This window comes from Myotis lucifugus, unplaced genomic scaffold, assembly GCF_000147115.1.
Source record: "Myotis lucifugus unplaced genomic scaffold, Myoluc2.0 scaffold_8, whole genome shotgun sequence".
Lineage (NCBI taxonomy): Eukaryota > Metazoa > Chordata > Mammalia > Chiroptera > Vespertilionidae > Myotis > Myotis lucifugus.
Genome location: NW_005871056.1, coordinates 5,984,673 through 6,005,050, shown reverse-complemented (window position 1 = coordinate 6,005,050; position 20,378 = coordinate 5,984,673). Strand labels below are relative to the sequence as shown.

General features: G+C 43.9%; 1 protein-coding gene, 1 long non-coding RNA gene and 1 other non-coding gene across 6 annotated transcripts in view; 1 reads left to right on the top strand and 2 right to left on the bottom strand.

The window, feature by feature from the left end:
* The window catches only part of TF (transferrin), a 79,729-nt gene that overhangs the window by 23,783 nt on the left and 35,568 nt on the right, over window positions 1-20,378 (bottom strand). The window contains exons 1-5 of one of the 4 annotated variants that reach the window (XM_006083709.3): window positions 7,373-7,500; window positions 5,314-5,483; window positions 2,011-2,119; window positions 1,095-1,271; window positions 194-341 (exon numbers count right to left, since the gene is read on the bottom strand). In XM_006083709.3, the coding sequence (XP_006083771.1) occupies window positions 194-341; window positions 1,095-1,271; window positions 2,011-2,119; window positions 5,314-5,483; window positions 7,373-7,415 (647 nt within the window). In that variant the 5' untranslated portion in view covers window positions 7,416-7,500. Of the gene's footprint in view, window positions 1-193; window positions 342-1,094; window positions 1,272-2,010; window positions 2,120-5,313; window positions 5,484-5,711; window positions 6,117-7,372; window positions 7,501-20,378 lie in introns of those variants that run through there. The other 3 variants (XM_023749541.1, XM_023749538.1, XM_023749540.1) reach the window with 3 other exon arrangements.
* LOC111824915 lies at window positions 18,093-19,776 on the bottom strand. Its single transcript, XR_002827977.1, has 3 exons — window positions 19,674-19,776; window positions 19,495-19,542; window positions 18,093-18,131 (listed from the first exon to the last, which is right to left on the bottom strand). It is a non-coding gene; the product is annotated as an uncharacterized LOC111824915 (long non-coding RNA).
* LOC111824937 lies at window positions 19,658-19,784 on the top strand. Its single transcript, XR_002828024.1, has one exon. It is a non-coding gene; the product is annotated as a small nucleolar RNA SNORA54 (small nucleolar RNA).

Sequence of the window (20,378 nt, the reverse complement as noted above, 5' to 3'; positions counted from 1 at the left end):
GGAAAGCGGCTTCCTTATCAATGAAACATGAAGGGAGCATGTGCTGGCCTAGTCTAGGGAGTCCCAGCTGGGGGGTTAGGCCACCTGAACACTCTTGCTGCAGGCTGGGCTATGCTATGGGCCAGAGAGGGTTTCCCAGCCTGAGGACATTGAACACTTTGGCTGCCATGGAGCAGCAGCAAGTCTCACTCACTTGAAGGCACCCGAGTATCCAGAGTACGGTTCATGGTGGGAGGAGGCACACTTGTCTTTCCCTTTCCCAGCACACAGCTGACACAGTTTGGGGAAGGCTGTCCCATCCGCACCGGGGACACAGCTGGCCGCGAAGAAATTGGACGCTGCTGCTCAACACAGATGTGAAACACAGGGCATGAACCAGCCTGGCCAAAGACAATTATAGGTCCCAGCCCAGGCTCATGCATGAACAGAGAGTGACCAGAACAAAACCAGCATACCAGGCCCAGCTTGCCCATATGTGTGTTCATTCGTCAAGATCAAGGTTTCCAAAAAGGGACATGTTAACAACTATTCTCCCACCGCCCTCCCCAAGGACCAGGCCTATGCCTGCCACCAACCAAGGCCTGTCTTAGGTCACTGGCAAGCCTCCTCCCTGCCTCGTCACACTGGAACGAAGTCTTCAGAGAGAAGTCTTCCCTGGAAGTCATGCCCAGGAGATGACAGATGCACCTGGACAGGTGCATGCCAGGCTCATGGCCAGCAGATGGCCACCAGAGAATGCTCCAGCAGGAGGGGAAACACAGAAAGGAAGGCACCCCAGGGAAGTGGGCAATAGGCCCCACTGACCTTGGTCCTGCCTGAACCCTCTGTCTGGCCTGATGCCCTTCCCTGCCCACTCCTCCAGGCAGCCTCTACTGAGGTATCAGGAGCTCAGAGAAGAGAAGACTCAGCCGAACCCTCCCAAGGGCTGCCAGTGTTGCAGACCCAACCAGTTTAAAGCTGGTTAACCTCTCACCTCCACCCCAAGAATCATCACACATGACCACCTGATCATGTCTGAGTGACCTCAGGGTGGCCTGTATGGCACCTAAAGAAGGGATGTCTGCCCGAGGGCACACAACCTCCTGCCTGCTTACCTTTCTGAAGAGATTCCTGTGGCTCAGGCAATTCAGAATAGAGTGTGCCCATGGGGATGTTCCACCCAGCGGACCTGCCAAGGCCTGTGTGGCAGGACTTCTTGCCTCGAAGCTCATTCAGCTGGAAGCCACTGCCCTTCTTCACCACGGCCACGGCATAATAGCTGGTTTGTGGATCTACAAAGAGACATGTGAATGGAAGACCCACAACCTGGGCCTCAGGGAAACATTGCTCATCACTGCTGGGCTCCTGACTAGGGAAGGGGAACCCACAAGCCACACTTATGTTGGGTTGGGTCCTGAAGAAGGAGAGATCAGAGTAACTTCCCTAGGTTTGCAGGGAAGAAAAGGACCAGAGAGGGGACATTCGTATAACCCTCCCGGCAAACACTGGCCAGAAGGCCACAGGCACATGATTTTTCCTACCCTGGCCCTGCAGGTTGTCTGCCTACATCTATCAACCCAAGCCTACCTGGAAACCAGAGGTCACATTCCTGACTCCCTCTAAGTATTTCCTGGGACCTAGGGACACAGGCCCAGAGATAGTCAGGTTACTCTCAGAGTGTGTGCTCCAGTGTGGTCTCTCCTCTGAGTGAGGCACCTGTGGTTCTTGGAGGACTCTCTATATAGCTCTAAACTCTAATGACTCAGGTCAGGCTATACACTGCCTGCTCTATTTCTCCAGGGAGCACATTTCCTGGCCCAGGAGGTCAGTGCCAGCAGCACCAGTCCTCAGCCAGCCCAGAGCCACAGAGACCTTGAGTTCTGCCTGTGGGGGCTTATAGGGCACCACATTGCCCACTCATTCCTCCATTACCTGCCTAAATAAGACAAGAGTCTACCGGGAGAGAATAAGGGTCTATCAGGAGAGAACAACAGCCACAAACTTTCTCCCGGGTCCCCAGGGAGAACTCACTCTCTTTTGACCCGTAGTACTCTGCCACTACAGGTTTCAGGTTGAAGGGGGCTCGGCCCGCGTCAAACACCAAACCTGCATCCAATGTCACAGCATCTGCTTTGTTGTCCTGAAAAGGAACAAACCAGACACCAATGAAGTCCTCACTTCCAGGAAAGACCACCTAAACCCAGGTGAGTGAGGGTGACTTTGGAGGCCAGAAAAGCCATCACCTTGGTCAGACCACACACTAAACCGTTTCAGTTGACTCCACCACCCCAGTGGGGGAGTTTGGTCACCATATTCCTATTCCTCCAACATAGAGGAAGGAATGGGTTGGTATTCTTTTTCCTGGTGAGGAGTCTGGTTCTTGGCTCAGAAACCTGTGTGTGATCTTTTAGGATCAACCTGAGCTTCAGAGGCTTTACTCGCAGGCCTCCTGGTGGAAAGCTGCCCTCCGCACACCAGGCTGGGTACACAGCCCAGGCACTGCAGGCTCTGAAGGAGGTTGCAGTCAATCACTCAGGCCCCCCTGCCCGGCCATGCTTTTACATGTGCACATTGAGAACCCAGGTGCTGTTGTTTGGTGACCTCTTTATCGTGGGCCCTCTGCTGAGGCCTTTTCAGGCGTCACTGTGCAGCCCTCCTTATGGGGGATTGGGGCTTTGATGATACTCTTTTCCACTCTGATTCAGTACTCAGTACTCTTCCTTCCTGTCCTGGGTCCAGATAACTGCAGGAGTCTTACATTCATAGAGTCATTGTGTCTTTGGATTTAACTTCTTGCTTTACTCTGAACTAAGTGTTAAGTAATGATTACTTCCGTTGTGGCTCATTGTTCATTTAATGGAGTATTCAGACAAGTTACAGCTCACCGCTATACAACTCGTGCCTACTTGTAAACTGGGATGTTAGCTACATTGCTGGCTGGCAGCCTTCAGTAGCACCGTCCTGGAGGCGGGAGCCATTCTGCAGCTGCATTTTACACATTAAAAAATAGAGACACTTTAAATCACTTCTTGAGGTCACATAGCTAGTGAGTCATGGAGCATTAGAATCCAGGCAGTATGGGTTTATTTCCTTCATTACACTGTTTCTTGCTGGTTGTTGTTTGATGCCTTCACACTGTATTTATAATTAATTTAAGAATGTAAAGTATTTAAATGCACCACTAGTGGGAGTGAAAAATTAATAGTTCACTTTAAATGTTTTTGGTACCTTCCACTGTATCTATAATTTATTTTCTCTTAAAGTAAGAAGCACTATTTTTTTTATATATACTCTTAACTTCTATTCCATTTTTCTTCAACTATCTTTAATCAAAATAATTTTTCTAGAAGCCCTTGCCAGTACTCTATGAATAGTTTTTATTGATAGAATTACAAGTCTAGACAAGTATCAGCTATACAAATATATAGTTTGGCTTACATTATTGTTTTATTTCATTTAGAACTACTATTGTCTTATTCCCTACATATAACGTGACACAGATCATGGAGGTATAGCTCCCCATGGGAAGCGGGCCTAAGCCAGCAGTCAGACATCCCCCGAGGGCTCCCGGACTGCGAGAGGGTGCAGGCCGGGCTGAGGGAACCCCCTCCCCAACTGCACTAATTTCGTGCACTGGGCCTCTAGTACATAGACAAGTCTTAAAACTAAAATAAAAGGCAAAAAAAAAAAATCTTAGGGTTCTATTTGCTTAGGAAGAGGAAGCGCAGATCATTGCAAGTAAGGCCAGGGGGTTCCATAACCCCAAGTGGCACCATTCCCATAGAATCCAATGCTACTGCAAACATAAGCTATTGGCAATAATGAAGTTTTGAGAACTTGTGGTGGATTTGTGAATAGTATTACTTTATATTATTAACATATTTAAAAAGAGGAAAAAAAATAAAATAAAATAAAAAGAGGGGCTTGCATAGACCAAAGCTGATCATATTCATAATTCAAGAGTTATAATTAAGCCATGATAGAAACTGAGGTCCAATTTAAAAGCAAATAACAAAAAAAACACACAAAAAAACAAAAAAAAAACCGAACACACAAGCCCTAACCCAGCAGTTCTCAACCTGTGGGTCGCGACCCCTTTGGCAGTCGAATGACCCTTTCACAGGGATCACCTAAGACCATCCTGCATATCAGATATTTACATTACGATTCATAACAGTAGCAACATTACAGTTATGAAGTAGCAACGAAAATAATTTTATGGTTGGGTCACAACATGAGGAACTATATTTAAAGGGCCAGAAGGTTGAAAACCACTGCCCTAACCGGTTTGGCTCAGTGGATAGAGCATCGGCCTGAAAACTGAAGGGTCCCAGGTTTGATTCTGGTCAAGGGCACATGCCCAAGTTGTGGGCTCAATCCCCTGTAGGGGGCATGCAGGAGGCAGCCAATCAATGATTCTCTCTCATCATTGATGTTTCTATCTCTCTCTCTTCCTCTCTGAAATCAATAAAAATATCTTTTAAAAAAACACAAGTTTTTGTACCAAATCACTAATTTCCTGAGGTAACCAAGCTCCGTTTAGCTGAGTCTGCCTCTCCCACCTCATTGCTCCTTCCAGTATCTGCTTGCTCTGCTCTGCCACCCTGGCTCCTCTACAGCAACTCAAACAAGCTCAGCTCTCCCTTGCCTCGGGGCCTTTGCACATGCTACTGTTCACTGCTTGGAGTGTTATATCTTACCCATACTCATCCCTGGGGTCTCAGCTTCATTGTTCCCTCTCAGGGAAATTGTTCCTGATACCAGGCTCTGTCAGAGCATTCTACTTTTCCCCTTCATTTTATGGCACACATTTTGAAATTACACATCTACTTGTTTGCATGCTTTTCTTCTCTCCTAAGAAAAGCTCCTCAAAAGTAAGGACCATGTGTGTTTAAATCCATCACTGTAGCCCCATTGCCCAGCCAGCAACTGACACAGGTTCAAATGAGCAGGAACAATGCTGAAGGAGTGAAGAGGATTTTGGAAAACCTAGAAAACAAAGGATTCTGCTATCATCTGCAATTCTGTCACCATATTTCTCTTCCCTGTGACCATCATTCATCTACTTTCATGATGTATTAAGAACTTCCAAACCATGTTATTTTGATAGCAAACATTCTTATTTTTTCCCTGAGTTCAAAGAACGTAGTGCCTCAAAATAGCCCCCTTTCAGAGCATGATGAATTTTGCTTTAAGACTCCTTAAAGGTAGCCGCTCCTATGTCCATTTCTAAAGTACATCAGCCTATGTGTGAGTAGAGAATTGTTCCAGAACGCCAGGAGCAAGAGAAAGTGGGGGTTGTTTTCCACTCTCCTTTAGGCAGCAGTGACTTACCGAAATGGCCTGGATGCACTCATGGTAGGAGCCTTTCCTCACACAGGCAAGAGTAGCAGCAGCCTGAGGGAGGGTTTTCACTTTTTCACTGAAAGCTGTGCACTTTGTGTCCTCATGACTTGAGATGGTGCACCATGTCACAGTTTTGTCGGGGACAGCCAGGCACAGCCCTATGGAAAAAAGGACAGAGGGCCCTGTTCCAGTGAGAGAGACAGCAGCACCCTCTGAAGGGACTTGCAGGCTACATCCCCTCTGTCCTGTCCTCCTCCCACTCCTGTCCATGAACAGTGAAGGTTACAGGTTCCACTGCATTCTGAGGCTGGGACAAGAGAAGCGAACCCCAATGACCTCCCAGGTTCCCACTTGCCACCCATTGCTGGCAGGAGAGAGGGCTTGACCTTCAGTTCTCAATAGGAAACCACAATCTGCTCCTCTGTGTTCTCCATGCCTTCTTCCCTCATCATCATGGGACTTCAGTGGGACATAAACCTCATTAGTGTGACATGGCATTTTCAACCACTTCAAGGCATTGGCTCAATACCGCAAGTCAGGAAGCCAACAACGTAGGAATTACCACTTTTAAAAAGAGGCAAGCACTGTGCTCAGAGAGTGATGTTTTACCCAGCCTATCATCAGTGGCCGAGATGTCTAGAAACCAGGCCTCCAGTCTTTGGTCTCTTCCCAGGGAACTAAAGAAGATAACATTCTGAGTTATTTGCATCTGGTTGGCCAGTAGATAGAAGTAAATGACTGATGAGATAATGAATTTGTCTGTGACACCATCTGCCTTCCTCTGTTCTGGGAATAACTAGAAACTCCACATTTTCAGTGGTTTTCTCTGTTTCCAATGGCCCTCAATTTTCACCAGTCTTTTTGGTGGCAATTAGGAGAAGCTAAAGTCAGCCATGTCTGTAGCTACTAAAATCCATGTGGTTACAGATGTGTTGTCCCCCTCATGTGAGCTTTGGCACTGTTCCCAAAACCCTCTGGTATCTCTACTCTCCATGGATCAACTAACTTAAGGAAATCAATGATATCCACAAAGCACAAAGCAGCAGAGGGGGAGGGCAGCAGTTCTCCAGAATGCATAAGGAGGAACTTTCTGCCCCAACACCCTTTATCCCAACTCTGCCCTGGGAAACCACAGGAGACCTCAGGAACCAGGGGCAGAGCCTCCCCAAACCGCCCCTCCTGGGGTTCCCCTGGGCAGGAATTTGTCTTAGTCATGCATTTACCTTGCACAGCCCTATGAGGTCTTAGGGTGGGGGTGGGAAAGGAGTGAGGCAAAGGCAAATAATGTGAGACCGACACTCTAGGGTAAACTTTTTCAGGAGAGACAAATGACTAAACATGGAGTCTCCAAAAGTGTGACAAGTGTGCCATAAGTAGCAGGTAAAAGTAAGAGGATAAGGGGAGCCAATAATCTCAGGAGGTGATGAGTGGGAGAGGCAGCCCCCATTGCAGGGATGTAGCAAACTCCACCAGTGCCTGGATCCGTGGCCTCAGTTATCCTCACCTACCCTCCCAGGCCAGGCTGTACTACCTTCCTCACTGGTGAGGACCTAAGAAATCTGGCTTTAAATCCCATGCTCCAAACTCCTGGACTGCTATGCGTCAGGAGGATATTGTCAGCGCCAATGACTCCCATGAAACATCATATTGCCGAAGAGGAGGAGATCAGATCCAGCGAGGCCTTGAATGCTTCGCTAAACTGTTTGGACTTGATTGAGAGGCCCCAGGGAAGGGATTTGATAAGCTGTGATGGGAATGCTCTAATTTATTGTATTTCTCTATTACAAGATTTACTGGACAGGGAGGAGGAGGAGGAGGAGGAGGAGGAGGAGAAAGCAAGAAGAGCATGAAAAAGTGCCAGGGGTGCAAGCAGGAGGTGCATGCAGGCACAGAGCTATCCCTGAGGCAGTGCTAAAGCAGGTGCAGAGGTGCTATGGGGAAGAGCTGAGGAAAGGCACTGTCTGTCCAGCCCCAAGGGAACATGGATCCCAGGGGGCAGTGTGGCTGGGTCCCGGGTATAAGGGGCCTTCCCTGCACCCACACTCACCCAGAACCGCGCAGGCCAGCAGGGCAGGGATGGTGAGCCTCATCCTCCGGGTCTGGGTCTGCGTGGTGGAGCAGCAGGCACAGACCAACGGTCTTCTGCGCTGCCTCTCTATGCCCCGCTCCCCTTTATCCCTGACCAGGGGGACCAAGCACAATCTTTGACCTCCTGTGTTTGCACAGCCCGCTTGCCCAATCACCCTTCAATCCTCGCCCCCGCTCTCCTGATTTCCTGAGATCTGGGTCAGACCCATGGAAGGAGTCCAGCACAAAAATGCTGATTGGAAGGAAATTAAAGAAAAACCAATCCTTTGTTCATGTGCGCTGCCTCTGTGCAGGAGTGGAACTGCAGCTGGTTGGGGCTGGGGAGGAGGGGGTGAGGAGTAGGGTGGGGAGTGGGTGGCTCTATTCCTGAATCCCTAGACGGCAGAGCTGGTCCTGCCCCAGTCATAGGAGCTCATTGCACAGATGGAAGAGGGAAGGGAACTGTCCAGATCCAGACTAGAACCAGAGAATGACAGGCAAAGACCTACCTGGGGAGGGTGTCGAAGAAGAATAAAGCTGGCCTCAGGTAAAAAAAACAACAGGCTCAACACCCTTCACTTGTTCCCAGGGGTCTGTCCCTGCTCCTGGGCTCTTCAAAGGGCCTGCCCCACTGAGGGGCTGCTCTCTCCCCATGTGCCCTGCTGAACCAAGGCTCCTGGACCGGAAATCTTCCTCCCTTCATGCAGCCTGCTGGACATCTTGGTCTAGGGACAGAGTCACAGGAGAGACAAATTCTCTCCTATAAGAAGCTGCCCAGGAATGTGGTCAAAATTCTGTGAGACTCAGAACAAAGTGACACATGAGCTCAAAGAAAGAGACCCAGGGGAGGATGTGGCCTGATCTCAATGACCTGGGTCACCCTAGCTCTCCAGCTAAATAGTCTCCAAAGGTTTTGATTACACAACCTTATTAGAAAAAATAAAGTGACTTTTTAAACAAATATATTTAAACTTTTTAAACAAATATAAACTAACTTTTCTTCTGAATAAAAATGTATAAATTTCTATTATTTTCATAATTGAAAGGCATTGAGGGGTGGGGGTCTGGCTTCACTTGGGGACCTTGAGGTACAGAGATGAAGATGGAGGGGAAAGTGAGGGGCAGCGCTGGCTGGGAGAGGACACTGCAGAGCAGGCATGCCCATGGTCAACTGATGCCTTAGGCCCTACAGTGAGCTTGCAGAGTCTGCCTGGAAGCAGGACGGAGAGTTGCTAAATGTTGAGCTAATCCACAAACAGAAAAGCTTGGTGGAGGTCATGGAAGATCAATGAACCATGATCCTCCTCCCTGGGCCCCTACTGCACTCACATAGTGAGCCTTTCCTGAGGCAGCTCCTCCAGGGACAGGCACAGCCTAGCCTAAGCCCCTCAAAGGGAGCACCATCTGGCCAGCCCTATGCCCTTCCTCAGTGGAGGCCTCTGAGTCCAAGCCCATACATGTGCAGGGGAGGAAGGTCAGATGAGACATGGACAGCAGGAGCCCAACATCATCTAGTTGTTGCTCAGCAGGAGGACAGGAACAGACCCCTATGTCTGCCATTCCTTGGAGGAAGGGGCGAAGCTGGCTGTGGGGTGTACATGTGTATAGGACCCTGGTTGTATGGCTGTGCCCACATCTGTAAAGAGTATGGGTGTGTGTGGAGGTAAAGGTTAACAAGACAGTGATTCATGTGGCCCGTGACACTTATGCCTGTACTCTCCCTTATGATGTTTAGTTCTACACCACAGACACTTGAGTCAGAAAACACACTGTCCCTCATTTACCACTTAATGGTGGCTAACACTCACTGAGAGCTTTACTGGATGCTAACCCTCTGTGATTGGTGCATTTGAATCCCCATTTCACAGATGAGATTAGGAAACTAAGGCCCTGAGAGGTTAATAACGTGTCCAAAGGCGGCTGGTGAGTCAGATGCAAAATCACACAGTCTGGTTCTAGAATGTACATATCCATTCACCAGGGACACAGCGCTCAGAGAGGGATAGGGCACTCCCAACCCTGCCGTTTCTCCACAGAGATGCAGCCCGAGGTTTCAGTCTGCAGAGGGCCTGGTCCATCAAGTACCCTGACTGCAGAACTTCAGGCATGTCCTGGCTTATGCTCAGATGGAAAGTCTCGTGTTTGCAGTCTTTCCATGTGCCAAGCACTGTTCCTAACCCTAACCATTGTTTAAATGTGGACACTGCAGTGAAATAACAGGTCTTCGTTCACAAAGCTCTGGAACTTGAACTCAAATCTCCTAAGTGCCCCAGCCTTCTGCAGACCGCAGCTGCCTTCTTGATGTTGATTTTTTTTTTTTATCCAGAAGAGGAGGAGAGAAAGGGAAGAAGGAAGGGAAGAAAGGAGGAAAGAGAGAATATGAATATGAGAGATTTTTCAGTTACAGAACAATCTAAGTCATGACCCAAATCTTCTATTATAAACTGAATAAAAGTCTTAAATTTCAACAAGATTGGTCCCCCTGTAGAAAGAGCTGAACTTGTGTGTACGTGCAGGGGTGTTAGGTAGCTGACCTGAAGAGGATGGGCAGAAGGCATTAGTTCTCTGAACCAATATTTGTTGTTTCCAAATGTTGCCTCATTTACAAAGAAAGAGAGCAAACAAAGAGCCTCTGTCTGCTTAAACCAGTTCCTCCTCCACCTCCTACTCACTGCACTCTGCCCAACAATAGGGCTTTTTCCTCTAAAAGACCTGAGTCTGGATCATAGATTCCTATGCTCATACACCTGTTATCCCATAGACCTGTGGCTCAGGGAAAGTGTGGTGAGAACCAAGAGCAATTTTCCTTTTAGAAAATGTCAGATAATTTGAAATGCCATATACCATATCCTTCTCCCTCTCCCTCTTCCTTCCCTTCCCCCTCCCCCTCTCCTTCTCCCTCTCCCTCTCCCAAATCTCCCAACAATGATTCTCAAGGAGTCCATTCTTTTCCCAAGGGATCCATAAAAATATCTTTTTTGTGAAGAATAGTCCAGGGTCAGATAGCTTCACTGATGAATTCTACCAAACATTTAAGAAGAATTAGACAATCTGACAAATACTCATCCAGGGAACAGAAAAAGAAGCATTACTCTCTGACTAACTTTTTGAGGCCAGTAAGTATAGTTTGAAAGCAAAAACCATCAAGGATATCATAACAAAGATTTTAAAATTACCTTTTATGAACATAGATGTAAAAATCCTAAGCAAAATATTAGCAAATTGAATCCAGCAATATCTAAAAATGATAATTATTACTAAGTTGGATTTATTCCAGGAATACAAGTTATTTGAAAATCAATCATGTAATTGATCACATTAACATAATAAAGGAGAAAAATTATATGGCCATATCATCTGTATAGGAACAGCGTTTGATAAAATTCAACATCCATTTGTTTTAAAACCTCTTAGCAGACCTATCCTAAGAAACTTGCTTAATCTGATAGATCTGTGTGTGTGTATATATACATTTGTATTCATATATACACATACATCTATCATATATACACATGCATATATATGTGTGTATATATATCTACATATATATGTAGATATATATACATATATGTGTAAAAGTATTGAAAAGGAAAAAATAAAACTATTATTTTCACAGGTGATATATGATTATACATGTATAAAATTCTAAAAGAATTATTAAAAGAAATAAATGTTAGGCAATATTAGGCTGGATACAAGATAAATATATAAAAGTCAAGTGCATTTCTATATACAAAATGAAAAAGACTATGAAAGTGCTATATAAAGTAGTATAATAATAACAAATGCCTAAGAATTAGTTTATCAAAAGATGTCTAAAATTTGTATACACCAAACTATAAAATACAACTGAGGAAAAATAAGGAAGCTTTAAATTAATGAAGGGTTATACCCAAAACATAGAGTGGAGACCCAGTATCATATAGATGTCAATTCTCCCCAAATTAATATATAGATTCAATGAACTTCTAGTCTAATTCCCAATAAGTGTTTTATATTTTTTGGTGGGAATTGACAATATAATTCTAAAATTTATATGGAAATGAAAAAGTCCTAAAGTAGACATTTGGTTCCTTATGTAAATTGTATCATAGCAAGGTAAGAACAGAATGTATTTGATTTTTCTTATCTTGTCCGCCCAACTCTGATCACCAAGATCAATAATACAATTCAGGTATTAATTATCAATAATTTTACCTAAGTGCTTTCTATAACTTGAAACTGGACTAGTAGTATGGAATAAAAATTATATGTAGTCCACTAAATACTTAAGGATTTGTAGACATCTATCCACTACAATAGGTATATAATCGAGTTTCTTTTTTAAAAATGTATTTATTGAAAGAGGATGGGAGACAGAGAAAGAGAGACACAATTATTTGTTGTTCCATTTAATTATGCATTCATTGGTTGCTTCTTATATGTGCCCTGACTGAAGATAGAATCCGCAACCTTGGTGTATTGGGACAATGATCTAACCCACTGAGCTACCCGGCCAGGGCTTGAGTCTAGTTTCCTAATGGTGAGTGATCTTGAGCATCTTTTTATAGGATTACTAGTAGACCTGCGCACAAATCCGCGTGCCAGTAAGTCGCTGCCCCACCCTCCGGTAGCTCCCCCCGCCCTCGCCCCCATAGCTTGCTGCCCTGCCCCCTCCTGTAGCTCTCCACAGCCCGCTTCTATCTCGATGGCCCACCCTCCTGCTGATCCGTGATCTGGTCGTGATTCCCTTGGTCATTACACCTCAGGGCATAGTGGCTAATTAGCATATTCTTTTATATAGGATTAGCCATTCTTACAATTTTTTTGGAAAAAGAATTCCAATTCTTCCACATTAAGAAGTAAATTAAACTTTTGACTAGTTATGGTGTAAGGTCTTTTTCAGATTTGTCTCATCTTCCTCCTCCTTCTTTTACACATATATGAAAAAAATGCAAACATACAAAAGAAAATAATATAATAAACATCCATTCACAACATACTCAGCTTCAACAATGTCAATCATTTGCCAATCATATTTCATTCATCCTTCCACTTCCACTTTTTTTTTTCTGGAATAACAAACGTTATATTATTTCACCCACAAAAGCATGCATCTCTAATAGCCAAGAAATTTTTTTTATATAACCATAATGTGTTTATCACATCTGTAAACAATTATTCTATATTACCATCCAATACCCAGTTAATATGCCAATTTCCCTAGTTGTCTAAAAATATTGTAATTTACCTTGTTGAAATTAGAACCTGAAACAAGATCCAGGAGTTGCATTGATTATCTCTCTTAAATTTCTTTTACTCTAAAACAGTCTATCTTTTATGCTATTTATTTGCTGAAGAAACTACATCATTTGTCCTTTGGAATTTCTGGATTTGGTTGATATGTGTCCCCATGGTCTTATTTTGTATTTAACAGCATTTTGCAGAAAGCTCCTCAGTTTGGGTTTGTCGAATGTTTCAGGGTGTGCATTTTTGACAGCAATATAACAAAAGTGCATCAGGATATTGCATTAGAAGGAGCACAATAGTAGTTTGTCTCATTATCGCTTCCGTTAAAACTGTTTGCTTGGTTAGGGTGGTGTCTGACAGGTTTCTACACTGTAAATTTATCTTTTTAATTAATGAGTAATGTGTGGGGAAATACTTAAATATTTTGCTCATCACACTTTCACCCCATTGATGATTCTTGCCTGAATCAATTATTACTATATTAGTCGCCAAATAGTGATTCCCTAATTATATCATTTATCAATTGGTATTTTAAAGTAAACAAGTGCTTCTCTTTCTCCATTTATTTATTTCCTTTATTTGTTTTTCTTAGTATGGACTCAGGAATTCCTTTTTTATTCAGTGGATTATAATTCTCTCCTACCGTTTTTATTTTTTTATTTTTCAATTACAGTTGACGTACAATATTATATTAGATTCAGATATACAAAATAGTGATTAGACATTTACATAATTTACAAAGTGATGACCCCGATAAATCTAGTACCCATCTGACACCATGCATAGTTACTGCAATATTATTGGCTATATGCTTACTTTACATCCCCATGACTATTCTAATAATTGATACTTTATACTTCTTAATCCCTTTGACCTTTTTCATCCATTCCCCCCAACCCCTATCCTATCTGGCAACCACCAATTTGTTCTCTGTATTTATGAATTTGTTTCTGTTTTGCTTGTTTATTTATTGTTTTTTAGATTTCACACATAAGTTAAGTCATATGGTATTTGTCCTCTTGTCTGACTTATATCACTTAGCATAATATACATAACATAGAATTTACCATTTTAATCATTTTACCATTTTAATCAGTGTATAAGTCAGTAGTATTAAGTACATTCAAATTGTTGTGTGGCCATCACTACCATTAATCTCCAGATCTCTTTTCATCTTCCCAAACTGAAACTCTATACCCAGTAAACAATAACTTCTCGTTTCCCCCTACTTCCAGCCCCTAACAACTACCACTCTACTTTCTGGCTCTATGATTTCGATTATTCCAAGTACCTCATTTAAGTGGAATCATACAGTATTTGACTTTTTGTGGTTGGCTTACTTCACTTACAGTAATGTCCTCAAGTTTCATTCATGTTGTAGTATATGTCAGTAATTCCTTCATTTTTAAGGCTGAATAATAAATATTCCATTGTATGTATGTATTATGTTTTTGCTTATCTGTTCATCTGTCGATGCACACTTAGATTACTTTAACATTTTAAGTATGGTGAATCATCTATAAATATGGGTGCATAAATAAATCTTCAAGATCTGGTTTTCTGTTCTTTGGGGTATTTCTGGGTCATACAGTAATTCTATGTTTAACTTTTTTAGGAACTTCCATATTGTTTTTCACAATGGATGTCCCATTTTATATTCCCACCAACAGTGCGGAGTTCCAATTTATCCACATCCTCAACTCTTACTACTTTCTGATTTTTTTAAGAGTAGATATCCTAATAAGTATGAAAAGGTATCTCATAGAGTTGATTTGCATTTTTCTAATGATTAGTGATCTTGGGCATCTTTTTATATGCTTATTGGCCATTCTTATAATTTTTTGGAAGAACAAAAAAGGGAAGAAAAGTGAGAAAGGTGGGGAAAGGGAAGAGGAATATGAAATGGAAGTCTTTATCTGTCTCCACAGATGGTACTGTCAAAGGCAGATAGCAAAGTCATGTGTAGAATGAGGAATAACTGGACAGACATGGTCAGCATCTTTCAATGTTAGGAAGCTCTGGGCCCCTTTTCCTCAATTCAAACATCCTCTATAATAAAAACATAATATGCTAATGATATGCAAAGGCTGCTCAACCGCTCGCTATGATGTGCACTGACCACCAGAGGGCAGATGCTCTGACCGGTAGGTTAGCTGGCTGCTGGGGTCCGGCTGATCAGGACTGAGCTAGATGGGCGGGACACGCCCTGGAGCCCTCCCACAGTTCCTCCAAGGCTGGCCAACCTCTTGTGTACCTCCCTGGCACTGATCATGCATCGGTGGCGTCCCTTGGCCTGGCCTGTGCCCTCTCGCAATTCGGGACCCCTCAGGGGATGTCGGAGAGCCGGTTTTGGCCCGAACCCACTCAACGCAGGAGCTGCTCCCTGGTGGCCATTGTGCTCCCACAGGGGGAGCGCCACTCAGCCAGAAGCGGGCTCACGGCTAGCGAGCACAGTGGCGGTGGCGAGAGCTTCTCCCGCCTCTGCGGCAGCACTAAGGATGTCCGACTGATGGCTTAGGCCCGGCAGGGAGCGCGCCAGGCCTAAGTCCTCAGTCGGACATTCCCCAAGAGCTCCCGGACTGCGAGAGGGTGCAGGCCAGGCTGAGGGTCCTTTCCCTCCCCGAGTGCACAGTTTTCATGGACCGGGCCTCTAGTTCTTCTGTAATTTACTGGGAGAGACTAGAAGCCATATGTCCTTGTTTCAAAAGCCAGCGCAATCCATTCTGCAAGCAAAACAAGCTAAGAAAACCCTTTCCTCATTAGTATAATGTTCAATCTAATCCAACCATACCTGACCTATAGGCCAACAGCTTCAGAGGCCACTGACCATGAAGCTGAGTAGACTCTGGAAGCCCTCATGTGTAAAGGAACAAAGTCCTGATCGAAGGTAGGCATGCAGGAAGAGCTGGTCTTCTCTGGCACATTGTTTGCAGAACACTTGGACAGGCTTGGCAAAGATGGGAAGGGGGTTAGAGTTCAGGGCCAGGGATACAGTTTAGAGGTCCATGGCAGGGTTGATTTCAAGCAAAATGCAATAGGCCATATCTGTCCCAGGAGCTGCTTCTGTTCTCACTCCAGAGAACCCTCTGGCAATTGACTCCCCGACCACAAAGTGGAATGCTAGGGATGGAAAAGGAAGGCTGGGGAATTCTGAGAGCCTGGTATAATGTGGCTAGGACACCAGGGTGTCAAGAAATCTGGATTATAAACTAAAGAAAAGGTTTCAGATAGAATTTTCTGCTCCCAGAAGTGGAGTTTATTCCCAGATTTGTAATTGGAAACCATTTACCCAGTGCAGAGTAGGAACATAGTGGTAGTAGAAGTGTCATTAAGTAAACATGAGACATGATTATAGCTGCAAAGGTTAGGACAAGAGGAAAATGTGGCCCTGGTTCTCCGTGCCTGGGGCCACCACTAAACTAGTGTAGTTAGGTCATTTGCTCCTACATGTTCATTTCTTTATGGTAGGACTTTCAGTAGTTTAGTGAACTAGGCAAGTTACTTAACTCTCAGTTTCCCATCTAGTAAATGGAAATGATACCTACTTCTTAGGGTTATTATGGTAACTAAATCAGCAATTAAAGTAAATTTCCTATTTCTATACCCAGCACATTATCCTTCTTATTTTTAGTGTGTCATTACCAATACCTTCCCATTTAAGTCCTGCATACACAGTACTGTGAGCCCAGCCCATGAGGTCACACCACATCAGAAAGCCCTGCAGGCACTCTGTCCACCAGGTCCTAGACCAGTGGTTCTCAACCTTCTGGCCCTTTAAATACAGTTCCTCATGTTGTGACCCAACCATAAAATTATTTTCGTTGCTACTTCATAACTGTAATGTTGCTATTGTTATGAATCGTAATGTAAATATCTGATATGCAGGATGGTCTTAGGCGACCCCTGTGAAAGGGTCGTTCGACTGCCAAAGGGGTCGCGACCCACAGGTTGAGAACCGCTGTCCTAGACAATGCATCATAGAGAATAGAGCAGACAGAGCCTAGCAGTATTGTTTCTCTGTGTACCAGTTACCTGTGCACTCCTTTTATTTCCTGTCCATTCTTAAGGACAAGTACTGGATATTATGTGCAATCTGTGGGATAAAGTAGGTATGAAATTGGAGTCACAGACTCCTGGGTTTGAATTCTAGGGCACTTAGAAGCTACATGATGCTGAACAAGTTAATTCTCTATTTGAGCTTCTGTTTTCTCGTTAGTAAAAGGAATATGAATACATACCATCTAGGGTCATTTGGAAGATGTATTAAAATGCTGGCTCTTCTTGGCATGTAGCAGTCACCAATAGATACAAATGACTATCATTATTACAGAACACCTGGTATGGACCAAGTACTGATGGCACATTCAATGATAATGAAGTAACTCCACCTAATTTCTTTATGGCTCCCCCCATTGCTAATGGGCCCTTCAGCAAAACACACCTTGAAAGACCACCTTCTACAATGAGCTCATTTCACAGAGAGGATATAACTGGGAAAGTGCCCAGCCAGGCAAGCAAAGCTAGAACATAGGAGTTTGGACTCAGTGTGTTCAGTTGTCCTTAACCAACCTGTGACACAGTTTCTGGAAAGTGTCGTTCTTATTTTCTTCCAAAATTATTTAGGGATTTCACTTCCCGTTACTTTCACCAAAAGAAGCCAAGTCCCAAGATCATCAGGTGGGCCCATGAGTAGCAACTGGTTAAGCTGAGCAGAGTCTAGTGGTCTGAAGCCAAAACAAACAGATCACTGATCACTCTATTGCCCCCAGAGCAAACACCATTGTTTAATGTCCCTGCTCACTACTGGAAGAGAAGAGCAAATTCCACCTGGTTTCTCCTGGTTTACTGTTCCAAAATAAACCTCTGACCTGTACAGATTTGTAGACAATTGGTGTCCACTATTAGTTTCTACAATTGAATTATCTTATGTTTTACTTATTCTAAATGTTCCCATTGACAGGTCTTTTACATAAATATATGTCACTTGTCTATATGTGTAATTTAACAACAGTTGGTCCCATGGGCTAGCATCTGCTAAAAACAGGTTAACTAGCCTCTGTCCCTACCCTTTCAGCCCAGGGGCACGTGGTGTAAGGCTGCAGAGAATCACTGGACTGGAGATACGAATACATAAAAATTATACACCAAGTAGTGTGTGTGTGTGTGTGTGTGTGTGTGTGTGTGTGTGTGTGTGTCTGATACCACAGTGAGAGCCCCAGGCTTTTATCAATCCTCAAAGGGGATCCATTAATATCTCAAATATGTTGGAATGCTAACCATTAATTATCTGCTCTGGTCTTCTTTCCAAGTTCTTAGAATTGAAAGGAAGTGGAGGTAGGGCACTTGACAGCTCTTCCCCAGCACCAGAGAAAGGTCCCCGTTGGATCAGAGTTTTCAGCCCTCAGGTCTATGTCACTCAAGACTTCCGTTTGGCTCTCCTGGCTCTCCAAGGCTTTGGACAACAGAGCCTGAGGGCTTTTGAGCAGGTGAAACTCCAGGAGATAGTGTTCCTAGAACCCCCAGCATAAAGGATGAGCATGCCTGTGACTTTCTGGGGGAAGCCTGCAAGGAGATGACCTATGACCTGATGTGAAAATACCTTTCCCAAGAAGTACTAAAGGATCTGGAGCAGTCTGAAGCAGGAAACACTATTTAGAAGTGAAATCAAATTGTCAAGGAAAGGGACAACAAGGATGAAATAAAAAGGTCTCGAGCCAGCCGTGGGCAAACTACGGCCCGCGGGCCGGATCCGGCCTGTTTGAAATGAATAAAACTAAAAAAAAAAAAAAAGACCGTACCCTTTTATGTAATGATGTTTACTTTGAATTTATATTAGTTCACACAAACACTCCATCCATGCTTTTGTTCTGGCCCTCCGGTCCAGTTTAAGAACCCATTGTGGCCCTCGAGTCAAAAAGTTTGCCCACCCCGGACCAAAGTGGACAAGAGAATAAAATCAAGAAACCCTAAAAAGCAAGCTACCATGTTTTTAAGTAAAAATAGCCTTATTCTAAAAGTTCAGGAAAGCAAATTTCACTTAAAATCGAGCAACAGAAAGTCCCATGGTCAAACACTATACAAAGTTATTATAAGAAAAAATTAAATGAGAGAAATTACTCTACAGTCTATGAAAGCATGCTGGAAAAATATGCGCACAAAACACCTAAGATTATAGCCTACGCAAAGGTATGAAGAGAGCCAGAAACATTAAACATGTGGGTAAATAGTAAAGATTTCTTTTTTCATTTTTAAATTTCCTTAGAGGATTACTTGATGTAAAAATAATAAATATGTATTACGGAGTTTCTAACATGTAGAAGTAAAATATATGATAAAAAGAGCACAAAAGGTAAAAGAGGGAAATCAGTGGAATAGTGTAGTCAGCTTGTGTTGGTTTACAAATGCTGAGTGTGTATATCTCTTCCCAACTCTGAATTCCTTGACATAACTTTGGTAGCTTGAAATCTCCCATGATGAGAGTACTTACTCCATGACACTGGCAAATGATACAAATCAGGGCCTTTTTTTTAACCTTAAAGATGTGGTTGTTACCACACATCACTGGAGGAGTGGAACTATACTATTATGGGATCGTACAGTATACACAAAGTGATATAACATTATTTGATAGTAGTATTAAGCTAAATATGTATACTACAAATCTTGGAGAAGACATTAAAAAATAAAAGAATAGCTAATAAGGCAATAGAGGAGAGAAAATGGAATACCAAAAAATAATTAATTTAATACAGGCATACCTCATTTCATTGTGCCTCACTGTATTGCACTTCATAGATGTTGCATGTTTTTACAAATTGAAGACAAGACCCTCCACCAGCAAAAAGATTATGACTCGCTTATTGCAGTACTCACTTTACTGTGGTAATCTTGAACCAAACCCACAATATCTCTGATGTATGCCTGTAAAAGGCATAAAAAGCAGACACAAAGAACAGTTGAGACAGATAAAAACCAAATATTAATAATTACATTATGTATAAATGAACTAAACACATCATTTAAAAGGGTAGAAATTAAGCACTGTTCGTGACCTGTTAGTCTTGCTGTGGCTAACGGGTTCCATTCCAGTGCTACAGCAGTCCCAGTGAACTGTGATTGACTGACTGACTGGTGGCTCTCAGTTTCGGGTCTTGGAGACAAGCATGGGGAAAAAAATAAAAACTAAATAAAAGGGTCGAAATTGTCACACTCAGTGAAAAAAGAAATACCCAACCATATGCTCTTTATAAGAAACCCGCCTTGAGGAAACCAAGATGGCGGCATAGGTTAACGCCAGAGTTTGCTGCCTCGAACAACCACTTCAAAAATACAACTAAAAGTCGGAACGGACATCATCCAGAACCACAGGAAGGCTGGCTGAATGGAAGTTCTACAACTAGGAGGAGCCGAGAATCAGAGGAGGCGCAGTGCTGAAGTAAAATACTAAGGTGCGGAGTGCGCGCGGCGCGGGCTGGTGGCTGAGGGCGTGGTTGTCTCTTTCAATCGGGAGGGATCCTCAGACTCTGAGCTCCAGATCCGGGGGAGTCTCTAGGGACCCAGACTCAAATGGGAGAAGCAGGACTGTCTGGCTACGGTCCCTCCGAGGTTTGCAGCTGTTGCTGGGACAGAGAGGCAGAGCCCCTGGGGACGGACTGAGAGCAGCCATAACTGCTTCCTCCTCCGCCCCATTGATCCCGTGGGACCCGCCCCGCCTTTCGCCCTGCACAGAGGCATTTGCCGGATAGCCTCAGGCAAAG